Source organism: Rattus norvegicus, chromosome 9 (genome assembly GCF_021556685.1).
Source record: "Rattus norvegicus strain SHRSP/BbbUtx chromosome 9, alternate assembly SHRSP_T2T, whole genome shotgun sequence".
Classification (NCBI taxonomy): domain Eukaryota; kingdom Metazoa; phylum Chordata; class Mammalia; order Rodentia; family Muridae; genus Rattus; species Rattus norvegicus.
In genome coordinates, this window is record NC_141542.1 from 41781707 (window position 1) to 41797939 (window position 16233).

Here is a 16233-nt window from a genome sequence, read left to right on the forward strand (position 1 = left end):
AATACTGTAGCTTGGGAATTGTTAGAAAAGAGACTAGTTCTGTGCCTGTGGACCCTTGGGACAGCAACTATCTTTAGAGCCTGGCTTCTGCCAACATCTTTGTGGTGCGCATGCCCGAGACTCTTTGGTGGGACCTCAGGTACTCTTACTCACGCATTACTTTTACTCCTTTCTCTGTGTCTGCAGGGTGACCGAGGTCCAAAGGGTCCCCCCGGACCTCCGGTAAGTTGATTGGCATCATGGTGCCACACTTCCTTCCTTAAGTTGTGTTTTGTAGACGTGGGTGTGTTTGAAGAATCTCAACTTTGCTTCATTTTTTTCTCTCTCCGCTGCTCAGGGTCCTCCTGGAGACCCGGGCAAGCCAGGAGCACCAGGCAAGCCAGGCACTCCAGGAGCTGATGTGAGTATAGAGTGCTAGTGTGTGTGCGTGGAGGGTGGGGGGGAGGAAGGGGGAGGGAGAGGAGAGACAGAGGGCGGGGGGAGAAACATTGTGGTGCCCTGCAAAATGTCCTGTGAAGGTTGAAGTCAGCGGTTCCAGTCTCTAACAGTCACTCTCTATTCAGCCTATAAACTGTCACCTCCACTGCCTGCATAGGGAAGAAGGTGATGGCATATGGGTGCTGGTCGGTGCTGGTGCTGCTCTTCCTGAGGACCAGGGTTCAATCCCCAGCACCCACAGGGCAGCTCACAACCGTTCCAGATCTGAGGCTCTCTTTTGGTCTCTGGGAAATTCAACCAACGAACATGGTGCACGAGTACACATATAGGCAAAACACCCAACACACACAAAATAAGAAAATAATTTTAAAATTCAGGGAAAAACCCAACACCAACAGAAAACAGGGTGGGCATAGGAAAGAACAGAAAGTATTTCAATTCCCAGTAATGCTTTTTTTTTAAATGAAAGTTTGCTCAGGGTGCCGAGTGTGTTGGGATACAGTAGGGGCAGGAAGTTCTTGGCACAGATAAACAAGACATTAAAAATCAGCTTGGAAAATGGGAAGTTAAAAATCAGTTTGGGAAGTCATTCAGATGCTCAACTACATGGTAAATGCTATTTCTCCAGAGTGACATAAGTTCGGCTTTCTCAGCACCCCCCCTCCCCCCACAGCTGCGCATAGTTGCCTTGGTCCTTCCTGAGAACCTGATTTTATCTCTGGCTTGCAAAGAGATGGCATTTATTTCCCAGGGTTCCTTAAAGTCACCTTCCCAACCAACTATCACTTGTTTTGCAAACCCTCCAGGCTTTTCTAAAGAAAGAAAGCACCCCCAAACATGCACCTGTCATTTCCAAGAGGTTTTGCAAGTTTTTAAAAGCTCCATTGTTCTGAGAGAACAAACCAGCTACATTTTAGCTGTTACTCAGACACGCCTCTTCTGCTGCGATTTGCTTGGTGAGGGCGTATATTTTTCCGTGTTATTTAGTGTTTCAGGAGACAGACTTTGTCTTACAGTTCAAAACTCCTAGCTTAATTTCTTTTTCTTTTGTGGGTTTCAAATGGCAACGCATAAGCATCTAGGTGTTTGGATACAAATGAGGTTATGTAACTTACTGGCTATCGAGGTCTTAGAGAGCGAATTATTTGAAATCATCAACTCATAGGAAAATTGTCTGACAACTCTAGGCCACTAGGTCAGTTCCTAATGTAATATAAGCTGACTTTCTATTTTGCTTTTGAACTTCTGCCAGCCTTTTGTTTTGGAGGAAGAGAAAGTTTCTGATTAGATTTTTAAAAATGTAGTTGAAACATAAACCATTCATCTGAAATTCTGTCTTCCTGTTGATTTCAGACAGAATGCTGGGCGTAACTGTCCCTCAGACTATCTGTTTGCTTATGTATATAAGATCTTGCTGAGCAGACTTGCTGGACCTGCGACTCAAAATCCTGCCTCCAGTGTTAGAAAATTATAGGCATGCACCACGGGGCCCAGCTAGTTCCTCAGATTAATGGTGCTTTTTAAACTTGCTTAACCACTCTTTTTTTTTTAATAACTCAAATCAGAAAAAAATCCCCCCTGCTTTCTTAACATTATGTATTCCTATTTGGATAAACACATGAACATGCTTTGAAATTTGTAATAGATTGGGAAAACAAATACACAGTTCTTCTTTGTCTATATTGATAGCTCCGTAGTGCGAAAAAGACATTATAATATCAGAAGTCGTACAGGCTTCTTAGAGCATTACCTTTGACCCTGAAATGGTCCATAAGAAGAAACCCAGGACAGAAGAAGAAAGCACAAGACAGAGGGAAAAAGAGGTGGGAAAAAGGGAGAAACCCCCCACACACACCAGCATTTTAGCATTCCTTAGATCTGAGAGAACTTAGCTGTGGTCTTTTCATGCTTGGAGTATTTCCCTCAAGCACCATCTCAGATACTACCCCCTTTGGCTTTACCCTCACCTAGAAAGTAGATCATTCTAATGCTATTTTCCCATAAAAAGGAAAGTGAAAAACTTATAAGGTTAAATAATTTCCTCGGAGATCCAGAGTTATGTACCTGCTAAGACCACAGAGACTTTTGTATTTATTGAATTCATTTTAGGCAATTCAGGTCTTTCTCTAGGAGATACCAATGAGGTTCTTAATCTGTCTATGGTCTTGGCATCCGAATGGGCTGGGTTTCATCTTCTTAATAGATGAGTGGTTGGGAAGAATAGAGAAAAAGAGTGATAGTAGATGTTTTAGTCCCCATGTTACCAGCTAGGATGAAGGACACATACTACAGTAAAAGTGTTGAAAATCACTTACAATTGGCATTCAATGATTGCGTGTAAATACTTTAATGTATCATCTCCTTCAACCTTTGATCAGAGTCACTTGTGACTGCTGCAGATGGGGAGTTTTCTTATTCCCCTCTCATTGAGTTGATGTTAAAGCCTTTCACTGTAACTGAGAAAGGACGTTTCTGAGAACAGTGAGAAGTAACCCCCTCAGAGCGTACCAACCACTCTGCCCAAAGCTCAGAGAATAAAACACTTAGGGAGGCCTGGAAGAGCTCTTTGGACAGTGAACTGAGGGACCTTGATCTCCAATCTCTTTGTCTTCTGCTCTTCATTTCACTGTGAAACTTATCTTTTTGGTGATGTTTAACAAAATGACAGTTGGAGGAGTCATTTGTCAGAATCCAAGAGTGGGACCCCGTTTCCCATGTGCAGTAGATTTTTGGTAGACTTGTATTACAGCTGTGCTTCTAGTGGTGCGCCCTGTTGCCCTCAGCTGAGCTGCTGGGATGCTGGCAGGAAATAAGAAATGGTGGCGACGACAGGTACTCCCTGACAAATGGTGGTGGGAAGGCTCACGGCACAGCTCCGATATTATTCTATATGGAGGTCTGTCTGCATAAACATTCATATGAAGGCAATTCCCCCTGCCATTGGAGAGATTACTCCTCTGTAATACCTTTGAAATTAGATTTAGAGGGTTTTATTGCAAATTGGATTTTGAAAATTGTGCATGCCGTGTGTGCTCGCTGTATCTCCAGTCCCGCCTCTCTGCACCCATCAAAGCTGAATTTTCCTTTCTTTTGTGGTCAAGCAGAATAGAGACACTGGAGTCTGCCTATAACCTTGTATCCAAAGGACCAACTATGTTACATTGTGGACAATGATCCATAGAGGGATTACTGCAGGTGCTGTTTGCTTGAGGATGCTCAGAAAGCCCTGTTAACTGTTTTCTTCTTACAGGACCCAAATAAGACAGGGAGAAGAAGTGCAATCACGTATAGGGGCTATGGTTAAACTTTGTGACGCCATCTAGGCATGACGTGAGATGCTTTTCATTCTGTGAATGGACAAAGCCTGCAGCTCTCGGAGATGTTTCACAGCAGGAGTAGTTAATTAAAACATTATTCTGAAAGGTCAATGTTTATGAAGATGGCCAGGCGTCGAAAGAATCCGAGGAGGCAAAGAAGTGTCACGTTGTGGTTAATAACCAGATTTGGCTTGTTATCATGGTTCCATTTCTTCTTTTTATGGAAGAAGATGATGACATAAGTATTAATAGAAATGATAAAATGGATAGAAAATGCATTTAATACATCTTAGCATGAGATATGACGGCTAGACAAAGACTCTAGGCTTAAGCTATGCAGCGCGGGTAGTACACATTGTTACATGTTTTTACTAGGGAAAATGCATGCTTTCAAGCTCTTTTAAACTAAAAGTTAATATTCTTCACTAAGTTATCGGTTTGCTAGAAAACGGCTGGAGGGTTTAAAATGATTTGTATTTATTCCACATTAAGAAAATGTTGCATTAGCTTTCAAGGCATTGTGGTTCCACATCTAGAAAGACACATGATATTTTTATTTTGTAGGTAAAGTATTTACATAAATCTGGCAAATGGGTGGAGTCAATGTCCATTTGGCTCAACTGAAGAGCACTGCAACTGTTACGTTGTATTTTCTCAAAGCAGAGGTTTAAAAATCCCATTAAACTGTTGAACCCGAGACAGTGCAGTTACTAAACTGACAAATTTTCAACAGAAGCCAAAAGCAGAGTCTATGGTAAATGTTTTAAAAGAGGGATCTATTGGAAAGTATCACTTCATCAGTACTCGTGTTACCCATGGGCTACCAAACTACACATAACTAGTTAAAAACTTTCCTCAGTGTTATTTTCTAGGGCTCTTATGAGAGTACTGACACTATTTTTCTTGCTTCATTAGGGATTAACAGGACCTGATGGGTCCCCGGGCTCCGTTGGACCAAGGGGACAAAAAGTAAGTTAGCTATCACAAATATTTATACAGTGTCCTCAAATGCCAACAAAAATGCCTCAGAAGAAAGGCATTCGATTTCGGAAGTCAACTGAAACACTGAGCGTCAGGTGGACTGTATTAATGATGTTGGTATCCATTCAATTTGCATAAATTCATATTTGTGCTACAAAGAGTAGGTAGTATGAAGAGTGCATATGTGGCAAATACTACAGTGAAGCGATTTATTTATTTATTTATTTATTTATTTATTTATTTATTAATTTTAGGGAGAACCTGGTGTGCCTGGGTCTCGTGGATTTCCAGTAAGTATTCTAAGCAGTAAAGCAGCAAAACTGAAAATGCATCTTTAGGTAAAACTCTGCCACAGTGAGGAAAAGTGCAACGCAGTGTTCTATATAACACGCAAGGCAAAGGGCATATGACTTATCCTATATAACTATACATAGTAGGCATATATGTACCTATTGTGAGTAGAAGAGCTTAAATGTATGGAATAAAATAAACATCCATATCAGGTGAGATTTCTTAACATAATTTAATTTTGAGACAGAGTCGGATCCTCTCGCCAGGCTGACCTGGAGTCCACCATGTAGTCCAGGATGGCTTCAGTGATCTTTCTGCCTCAGCCTCCTGGGGGCTGGGATTACAGATTTGAGCCACATTGCCTAGGTGTAACTGCTGGTTCTATCTCAATGCCAGAAAACATTCCTTGAGCAATAATAGCAATAATCCAGGCATGGTTTAATAATTTAACTCTCAGCCGTGCATCCGGCCACTCACAGCTGCATATCTGATAAAATCTCAACCAAGGAGCTAGCTCTTCACTCGCCTTGGCCCCACGTTGCTCAACAGGGAAGTGCAGTGTTCTCTCTGCATGTGCGCATGTGCGCACATGTGTGTGTGTGTGTGTGTGTGTGTGTGTGTGCTCATGTGCTCGCGTACACGTGCTTTCTAGACTCGCTTCTCCCTTCTTGCTTGCTCTTGGCTCCCTTGGCTGTTGTCTCTTGACCTCCTTTGTTTTGCTTCCTATTATCAACCCTTCCCTTTCTTCCTTTCTTCCTTTCTTCTCTCTTTCTCTCTTTCTTTCTTTCTTTCTTTCTTTCTTTCTTTCTTTCTTCCTTTCTTTCATTAATTGGCTATTTTATTTATTTGCATTTCAATTGTTGTCCCCCTTCCTGGTCTCCCCTCCACAAACCCCCATCCTAGCCCCCTCCCCTTTGCCTCTAAGAGGGTGCTCCCCCACTCACCCCTTTCTATGGGCTCCCAAGACAGTTGCACTTCTGCTTTTTAGATCATGATTGCATGGATCTATATAAAATCTAGGACTCCTAACAAGAACAAAATAAAAAAAAACGGTGATGCTTGTCTTTCTGTACTGGCTGGTTTTGTGTGTTAATGTGACACAAGCTAGAGTCATCAGAGAGGATGGAGCCTCAGTTGAGGAAACGCCTCCATGAGATCCAGCTGTAAGGCATTTTCTCAACTAGTGATCTATGGAAAAGTCCCAGCTTATGGTGGATGCTGCCATCCCTGGGCTGGTTGTCCTGCTTCTATAAGAAGTCAGGCTGAGCAAGCCAAGAGAAGCAAGCCAGTAAGCAGCACTCCTCCATGGCATCAGCTCCTACCTACAGCTTTTTCCTTGTTTGAGTTTCTGTCCTGACTTCCTTTCTTTGTTGATGAACAGCAATGTGGAATTGTAAACTGAACAAACCCTTTCCTCCCTGACTTGATGTTTTGGTTTTGGTGTTTTGTCTCAGTAAAACACTTTCTGAGACTGACTTGTTTGTTTTATTAGTTATGCCTGATTCCCTGCTTGTTGGAGTTTGTTGTGTACTGCTCTCTGTGTTGGGAATTGAGATGGGATGGATAAACATGTGGCTTCAACCCATAACTGTGTATAGTCTGGTGTGAACACAGGACATGAAAGACAGGGGAGAGGGAGGTAAAATGAGAAGCTTTAAAACCAAATAGCATATTCCATAGAGATCCCTTACTGCAGGAATGATACCAAGTTAATTTAAATATCTACTATACTTAGTGTGTGGAAATATAACAATACTGTTAAAGAGAAATATCTTTATTGTAACAATTTACTTTTTATTTATGTGTGCATGAGCCTGCATGAATTCATGTGTATTATGTGCATGCAAGTACCTTTGGAAGCCAGAGCCTTGCATTCCCTGGGATTTCCATTGTAGATTGTGTAAACCACTTGATGTCAGCCCTGGGAACAGAATTTGTGTCCTCTCGAAGGGCTCCCAGCACTTGCAACCAAGGAGCTATCTCTCTAGTCCAATACTCTGAAAAAAAAATGACCTCTTTGCCCCTCTGTGCCTATTACTTGCCTGAGCCTAATATCACTTATTACCCCCCATAAAGCTGTGTTGTCTTTAATGTAGGTTTGGTATACAGAGGAAGAAAATCTTTTAGTTATCTGGTTGTGAGGCACCTCGCTGAGTGAGGCTAAGCACGAACAGCTTCTTCCCTTCTGTGTGGGAGGGAGAGCACGCACAGATTCTTTGAATTTCTGTTTAAAAGCCTTAGCGAAATGGTACTGGTCAGCATAGAATCAAAGGAAGGCTTGCGGGCCAGAAACAAGCTTCTGGCTTCATCTGAGGCAGAGTGACATTGCTCCTCCAATCCAGAGTTTTCTTTTTCTTTTTATATAAGTTGTCTACTTACAGGGTGGGAGAGTGTCAGCTCCTGTGAATTGAGCCATGTTTCTATGTTCCTATGATATTTAAAGCACAAGCCATAACTATTCTTAACTTGGTCTTTTAGGGCCGTGGCATTCCAGGACCCCCTGTAAGTATTGTTTCATTGTTTATTTTTAAAATTCTAGGAAATGTTCTATTTCTAAACGTCTGACCTGACCCTGTATCTACTACACTAACCAGTGGGGCTTATAGACCTGCCTATATCATGTTACATAGTTCCTAAGGACAGGACCCCTGTTCTGCCAAATTGGGATACCAAACACCAAATAGGAAATTACCAACTTAGGAAATCTCTGTTTCCTATTAGAGTTTCGTTAAATGAATTATTGTCTCGCTGCAAGCCAGCACTAGCAAAGATAGATAATTCTAAGCCTGTGTCTTATCATCTTTGGTAGCATTTGTGGTGGGCTGCAAATGTATGCATAAATCGGTTTGTCCTTCTGTTTTGTTGGCTTCAGGGCCCTCCTGGGACCACAGGACTTCCTGGAGAACTTGGCCGAGTAGGCCCTGCTGTGAGTACCCTGGTGCATTTTGATTGACGTTTGCAAATTTGAAAGAAAGCGCTAGGAGCATCCTCGCCACTGTCCACGTCCTCCCGAAATTCCAAACAGTGTAGATGAATTTTATTTCAGTGAAGCATGGCTTTCTGACTTCCAGATTGAATTTCAAATTAGGGGGTATCATCCACTGTTACACTGTCTTCTAGGATTGGGACTCAGTGGCTTTCGTGCTAAAAATATGTATGTGAAATTAAACAATAGCGCTCAGTTATCACTACGCATATTCGTTGTTGTAAAATTATATTAAAAGGCTGTCTTTTACCCCATCTAGATCTGGCACTGTAGTGCCCCAAGATGTCTGGTAGATATCTTACCAGAAACATACATCCCAATTCCAATTCCAGCCACCACACACTCTCTTAAACTTAATTCTCCACAAGAAAGAACACACAACACAATAACCTCTGATCCAATTAATAAGATATAAGTGCCCACCTAAACATACAAAGCCCTATACACATCCATCCCTTAAGAATATTACAAAACAACCTGTAAATACACAGAATGGAATCTTAACGTCAGCCTCCATGTTCTCTCTGCAGCTTCTTCTCTCTTCTCCTCCAGTCTCTAGTCTCTTCCAGTTCCAGTCTCCTCTTCCCTCAAACTTTTCTCTGGCCCTTCCTTCCTTCTCATCCAATGACAGGCCTCGTTCTATCTAGTACCTGCCTTCACCTGTATGACAATCCTACACATATTTAAAGTAGATGCATTGAATTATAATCAGAATTGAATTATAATTCGAAAGAAAGTAAACTTGATTGAGAAAATTGTCAATAAGAGGTGTCTCATGTGCTATTCTGTAAACATTTAAATATGTTGAAGAACTGGTGCTATGATAAGGTATGAAACTAAAAGTTCATTGAGGAAAGGGGTCAGGTCACAGCTATCTTTCTTCTGTACGTATGTTTTCCTGTTCCTTGCATACATTGCTACGAATGAATGGATACAAACAATCACATATTTGGAACAACCATGATGCTCCTGACTTTTCATGCACACTATTGAGAAGGGAAACGTGACAACAGTAAGCCCAGAGTAACTAGACCCGCTTCCACTGAATGGCTTATTTGAACTTAGCGATCATTGCAAGCGTACAGTGACCAAGCAGGGTGGGTGGATAGTGGAAGGAAGACCCGGGTTTGCAGAGATAGACCCTCTGCTCTCGGCTTGAACACAAGTTCTCTTTTGCTTTAGTTGTCTGAATGGCTCTAGTAACATGGGGTACTCTGGTTCATCTGTAGGCCAGCTGGGACAACGCATGGGTTTTCTGGTTTGTGTTTCAAGAGGGTAGAGTTATTATCCTATGGATGGTTGATTTATGTTTTCCTCTGTGTATTTTCTACCTTGGTGTGGCCAGAATTCCTTCATTTGGGTTTGGTGGCAGGCCAATGACTGCCTGAGTTCTGCTAGACTTTTGAGTAATATCATTCTCTCATGGCTTCATGTTTCTGTGTTCTAAACCTTGTGTAACTTCTTTGTCTCTATTTTGAAATGACCTAGGGCGACCCTGGGAAAAGAGGACCACCTGGTCCTCCTGGACCCCCAGGACCTAGTGTAAGTAATTTTCAGTTTACCTTTCTTTTGCCTCTGAGAGTAGGGGCTGAAGAAACCACAGAAACAAACATGGAAGTGTCTATTAATTAAACCATTGCTTTCCAGTTTCAAAATGGCTACTGTTCTTTTGGTCTCTTCTCTTCTCTTCTCTTCTCTTCTCTTCTCTTCTCTTCTCTTCTCTTCTCTTCTCTTCTCTTCTCTTCTTTCTCTCCTCTCCTCTCCTCTCCTCTCTTCCCTTCCCTTCCCTTTCCTCCTCCCCTCCCCTCCCTTCCCCTTCTTCCCTCCCCGTTCCCTTCCTCCCTCCCCCCATTACTCTCTCTCTTTCTTAATCCATTCATAGCCTGGTTCATTTTAGGATAATAGAGGAACCCCATTAATCTAAAACATGGTTCCCTCAGAAGATACCATATTTGTTTGGAGCCCTTTAATAGTTGCAATTTCTTACGTGTTCAAAACTTTGATTTGCAGAAGAAGCATTTTTGGGCAAATTAGTTCTTGCTCAGTTTTTTATAGTAGAAATAAGAAAAATAGTTGGAGTGTGTGATACTCTATGTCTTTACTTACCTCTCAGAGTGCCCTACTTTGTATTGCCAGACATTCAGCCTCTTAAATAGATAAACAGCTATCTTATTTAGGGATAAGATTTAGGGATCTTCGAAGGTATTGCCCATCAATCAAGTCTTCAAACATTAACATATATAGTATGTTTCTGTTTTTCCCTTGTAACTTATAAAACTGATATTCTTATATTTTCAAACATCGAAAACTTCAATTGTTCATATCAAAATCAATCATCTACTTTATTCTTAACTTTTTTTTGTTTTACTTACCTTAGGGAACAATTGGATTTCATGATGGAGACCCATTGGTAAGGTTTTTCTTATTAATACAATATGCCTTGCAATGTTTTCTTATTAGCATATACTAATATGAAACAATGGATTCAATCATGATGTTTTATACATGTGTACAAGACAATGGTTTTAAATTCAAAGACCAGATAGTCTTCAGATGATCTTTGAAAGGATCTGACTGGAATATACTAGACTTTCATGTTTCACATTAACCTACACCACAGAGCCATGCGGGGCTTGAGGACGGATGGCTTGTATAGCCTCAGGTGGTGTTAGGTTTCTCACTAGAGAACGATTTCTGCTTCTTTTTCAGCCTTTGGCTCTATTCCATGGCGTGGTTTTTCACTGGAGTACTTTAGTTTTGGGAGGTGCTTTATGTTCAGAGGAGGAGTCAAATGCTGGTGGTAAAGTGCTCCAATGTTATTTTGTCTCCCATAGTGAAAGGCCGTGACCTTAGGATGGGGTTGTTTCAGTATAGAAGGGAGCAAGCAGACAAAGCTATGGTATAATCCACTGCTAAGAATTTCATTTCTTTTATTAAATCCGAGGTAAATACGACATTTTAACATGTAACATGAAGAAGATTAGCATGTGGCAGGGTATCTATTGAATGCTTTGTGCTTTTCTATATTTAAAAATAAAAACTAAAGAGAGAGCGATTCAGGATTATTTAATAATTATTATTGCTTTGGTGTTTTTAGTTGGACTCCTTGAAAAAGATTCCGTCTTGTCACAAAATGGGTGCTCTGGTTTACCTCTCTCTCTCTTCTTTTCTCTCCCTTTCAGTGCCCCAATTCCTGCCCACCAGGTCGCTCTGGCTATCCAGGCCTACCAGGCATGAGAGTAAGAATAATTTTGTTATTCTATCCTCAAGGGGATTATATTCAGAGAAAGAGAGGACCACCTAACCACTGGCCTTAGATGGATTAGTCGAGTCTGTCTTTGTTTTCTCTGTGTGCAGTACAAAATCACCCAGGAAGTTCTAACCAGTGCCCCCGATGGGATCCTACTGAGGTGCATTTGCTTAGTTACAGAATGTCTGTACTTCAGGAAGGAGATGCCCATAGCATGCTCTGAGCCAGGAAACTTAAACCTGAAGTCCAGGACCAGATGTTTGCCTTCTGTGGGGAAGATAGTGGTAGGGATGTGGAGGGAGACTGTGCATATACACTTTGTATATGTGCATTTGACAGTGTTCTGGTTAAAAAAATTGGGAAAACTGTATAGAACAGATTTTTCTGAAGGTGTTTTTCTCCCACTTTGCCATTATGATACTTCAAAAGTAGTCTCTTCAGGGGAGAAAAAACCCCAAACTAAAAACCGAAAAACAAATCCTGGGGTTAAATTGCTTTCCCTACCAGACTCTGAATCTAAAGCGATTCTGACAAATTCCAGACCCTTCCTGTTCTGTTATCATCTAGAAGGCCCTGAGGCAGGAGGTTTTCCAAAATGTTTTCTTTACTTGCATTTTGGTGGGTTTCTACGACTGTCAGAGGTTTAGGCCTGCATTAGAGTCTTATTTTTACAAAAGACCAATGAGAGGCAAAAGTTCTAGCTGAGCTGATTTGGGAACTCACGGTCTCACAGTCTGCCCGTGGTGCCCTTGGCACAGGTGGGGACCAGGAAGGAGCTGGACACAGAAGGGTGGGGAGTGGGGGGCAGGGCGGGGTGGGGGGGTTGTTTCAAAGTGGTCACCAGAGAGCAAGGGATAGCTGGGTCAACCTCTGAAAGGGTTAAGCTGGTGCTGAGGGAGACTTAAGGCTAACCCTGGGGAGGAAGCAGGGTCCTAGGAGAGAAGGCTAAGGCAGCACACTGTGCTGCTGAGCTGGGTAGCAGAGCTCTAGATGCTGATGTTTACCATAAAAGTCAGTCACGTAGTGTACATGGTGCTCTAAAGCCACCAAGGCAGAGTCGAGCTCTGTGACATAATCTCTTCTGTAGCATTTTAACACAGATTCAGGGAGGCAGAACAATTTTATGAGCCTTCTGGCCATTTTTCTGGTGTCAAGCCCAGAGCAGCTTCATTTATTCGTATCTGTTTTTATATTTGTTAGGGCCACAAAGGGGCGAAAGGAGAAATTGGCGAGCCAGGAAGACAAGGACACAAGGTAAGGAAAGTTAGCACTTACGAGGTCCATTGCGATTAAGGCTGAGTGATTATTTTTACTATAAGGAATTTCACTATAAGGGGCAGGAAAGGGTGATAGTTTATTCTTCCGCAAGTAAATGCTTGGTGTATCCTAAGTATAGTACTCTAAGCTGTTGAGTTATTGAAATGACAAAGGAAATACTGGAATTTTTTCTGTATGCTCCTGTACACTTTCCGTTTCAAGCATATCACATTCAGATTTTTTTTAACAGAGGCTGATGACAAACATTTCGTCATCAGTTGTCTTAACTGCCTAGGGTTTATAACAATTGTACAGTTTTACAAGTGTCTGGAGAGTAGGAAACACAAGGTTTGGTAGATAACCGGCTTGGATGTGAACTAATTCTTAAGATGTGAACTAACTTGTTTATCTCATGTCACTGTAACTTAGGTTGGAAGTAGCTGGAACTTAGTGATAACATGTCGGATAGAAATATGGAATCTGGGGCTGGGGATTTAGCTCAGTGGCAGAGCGCTTGCCTAGGAAGCACAAGGCCCTGGGTTCGGTCCCCAGCTCCGAAAAAAAGAACCAAAAAAAAAAAAAAAAAGAAATATGGAATCTATATATTACTGGGGATGATGACCTCACCACAAAAGACCAAAACTTACTTAAAACAAGGCGACTTGGTTGCCATTTCTTCATATTATAAATATATAATAATTTCACTTGCTGCCTAGTAGACTCTCTTAGTAACTTTCATAACATTTAAAAGTCACACCACTGTTATTAATGCAGGCCTGCTAACTTGTGGATTATGTCTGTTCATATATCTTTCCTGGGTTGTAGTAAAATATTAGCCTTCCCCTGCTCCCCTCAGTAATGAGTTGGAGAGGCAATTTATTTTTTGAGTAAAATATCTGCGAGTATTAATGTCCTTGAACTCCTCAGCCTAGATCGGTCTGTTGAAGAACCTCACTTGTATAATCATGATGAATAGGTGAGTTTCTGCGCCCTATTACAATTTGCCAATTACTTTCAGTCTCTTATTACAAAGGCTGTGAATAGAAGAGGTATTTTATTTATCTGGAATGAAATAGCTGGGTTTTTGATGTCAAACTTGAGTAGAATAGAAAAGGAGAACACCCTGCTTCCCTGCATACCCATTCTTCTACTGAACCTTTACATCCGTAATTTTGAAAATTCAACTAATATTTGTCAAGGACCTGCTATGTGCCGTGGCTTATTTCCAGTTGAGAAGTTAACAAAATTAATGATCAGTCACAGGGGGATGAATAAATTAAACATGACGTACTAATGTATGAGAACACTACCTCACCACAAAAACAGGCAAGATCACGAAATTAGACCCAGAGCTATTTTTGAGATGCGTGTGAAGCAAGGAGCAGAACTCCATTCATCTCAATGCTTTGATCCGTCTCTCGGTGTGCTGTTGACCCACTTCCTTTGGAGACTTGGCTCTACTTTAACCCACGGGACTTAGAGTTAGAGCTGTTAGAATGTTTCTTCCCTATGCCCACAAAAACGCTATTTTGGTGCCCAGGGATTAGTTATGTTAGATCTAAAATTAAGTTTTTTGATCTTCAAGTGAGAAACTCGCATTTTTTTTTTTTTTTGAGCTGGGGACCGAACCCAGGGCCTTGCGCTTCCTAGGTAAGCGCTCTACCACTGAGCTAAATCCCCAGCCCCTCGCATTTTTTTAAATATGTAATTAAACGAATGTCCACTTGATGCCAATCATTCCTTTAGTTCATTTGACAGTTTTGTACCTCCCTGAACTTTAAGTGGTGACTTTCAAAATTAACGTAAGGAGGCAGGAGGACAGTAGGCCATTGACGATTGAGCTATGAAAGGACCCAGCCTGAATGGCTGATGGAGTGTTGAAGAATGGCCTGGCTTCCCGGTCCATTCAGATCATGGTCTGGCTTTGAATGTATCCCATTCATTAACTAATGAAGATGTAAAAACTTTCCTAAGCGTACAAGAATGGCAAGTGAAATCCTAACAAGACCCTGGTCTTTTTTTTTTTTTTTCTGGAGCTGAGGACCGAACCCAGGGCCTTGTGCTTGCTAGGCAGGCGCTCTACCACTGAGCTAAATCCCCAACCCAAGACCCTGGTCTTGACACCATTGTGCCACCACACCTCAGTATCCAATTGAGATTCGGTAAAAAACAAACGGTTTCTCCAAAACCCATCCTTTAAAATTTGCAGTTATTGATTGGGTGGGGTGCTTTTCCTCTGCTGGAGGAATGTTTTGTTCAAACACAGTGCTCTAAGTTTTATAGAAAAATCTATGGGAACTACGCCATACCCTTTTGAAGAAGTTTGCAGGGAACTATTAGTCAGTGTCATTTGCAAAGCGACTTGATAGCTCTGCCCGGCAAACAAGCAGGATTTATTTAATTATACGCATGTGGGTCTGGAGAGATGTCTCAGCAGTAAAGAACACTTGCTGCTCTTTCTTTCCTTTTTATTGGATATTCTATGTATTTACATTTCAAATGTTATCCCTTTTTCCAGATCCCCTCTTACCTATTTTCCCTCCCCCTGCTTCTATGAGGATACTTTCCCTTCCACCCACCCACTCCCACCTCACCATCCTGCCATTCCCCTACACTGGGGTATGGAGCCTTCACAGAACCAAGGGCTTCTCCTCCTATTCATGCCAGACATTGCCATCCTCTGCTACATATGCGGCTGGAGCCATGGGTCCCTCCATGTGTATTCTTTGGTTGGTGATTTAGTCCCTGGGAGCTCTGGTGAGGGGGGTCTGGTTGGTTGATATTGTTGTTCTTCCTATGGAGTTGTAAACCCCTTTCAGCTCCTTCAGTTCTTTCTTTAACTCCTCAACTGAGGTCCCCATGCTTAGCCCAATGGTTAGCTGCAAGCATCCTCATCTGTATCAGTAAGGCTCTCAGGAAACACCCATATCTGGCTCTTGTCAGCAAGCACTTCTTGGCATCAGCAGTAGTGACTGTGTTTGGTGGCTGCATATGAGATGGATCCCTAGGTGGGGCTCTTAGAGAGGACCCTGGTTCAGGTCCCTGCACTCACACAGTTCAATCCAGTTTCTGGGAACCCGGTGCCCTCTTTCAGCCTACAGGCTCATGTCTTCATCATGTAAACATCTAATCATTTTATCTCCTGCACAGTAGAGTTTTTCTCTTAGGAAATTTTATAGTATCTTACAGACATACCACTCTCACTAGTGGTGGCCTGCTAACTTGTTTACTGTGTCTGTTCATATCTTTGCTAGGTTGATACACATAAAAGAATATAATAAAAATCTTTGGTAGCACCCGCCTAATGATTATGAACTCCATAGACTAGTAATTGCATTAACGTGAGCCCGCCTCTTTTCACTGTCCATCCTAAATTTTCGTAGAATCTGAATTTAATTATGCTATTAAAACCAGTGAGATTTTCATAATTCACTTAAATCTTAAGTGCCAGGGCCTGCAGGTTGGCTCAGTGGGTAAAGATGGCCGCCAGTCAGCCTACTCTAGTTTCATCCCCAGAATCCGTGTGCTCGCAGGAGAACCAAATCCTCTGAGTTGTTCTTTGACTTCCACAGATGCACGTGGTATTCACATGCCCCCTCTGAGTAAATAAATGCAGAAAAGATAAAGCGTAAATCACTGAAACACAATCTAATTTTCTGTGCCAAATGCTTAAATGTTCTCTATTAATACTGCTGTTAAATTTTCTGGGTTTA

The 16233-nt window shown here is 41.8% G+C and overlaps 1 protein-coding gene across 2 annotated transcripts in view; it reads left to right on the plus strand.

Annotated features, from left to right (window-relative positions):
• The window catches only part of Col9a1 (collagen type IX alpha 1 chain), an 82836-nt gene that overhangs the window by 21799 nt on the left and 44804 nt on the right, over positions 1-16233 (plus strand). For both annotated transcript variants that reach the window (NM_001100842.1, XM_087565641.1), the window contains 10 exon segments: positions 187-222; positions 338-400; positions 4671-4724; positions 4991-5026; positions 7506-7529; positions 7900-7953; positions 9502-9555; positions 10391-10423; positions 11196-11252; positions 12464-12517. In NM_001100842.1, the coding sequence (NP_001094312.1) occupies positions 187-222; positions 338-400; positions 4671-4724; positions 4991-5026; positions 7506-7529; positions 7900-7953; positions 9502-9555; positions 10391-10423; positions 11196-11252; positions 12464-12517 (465 nt within the window).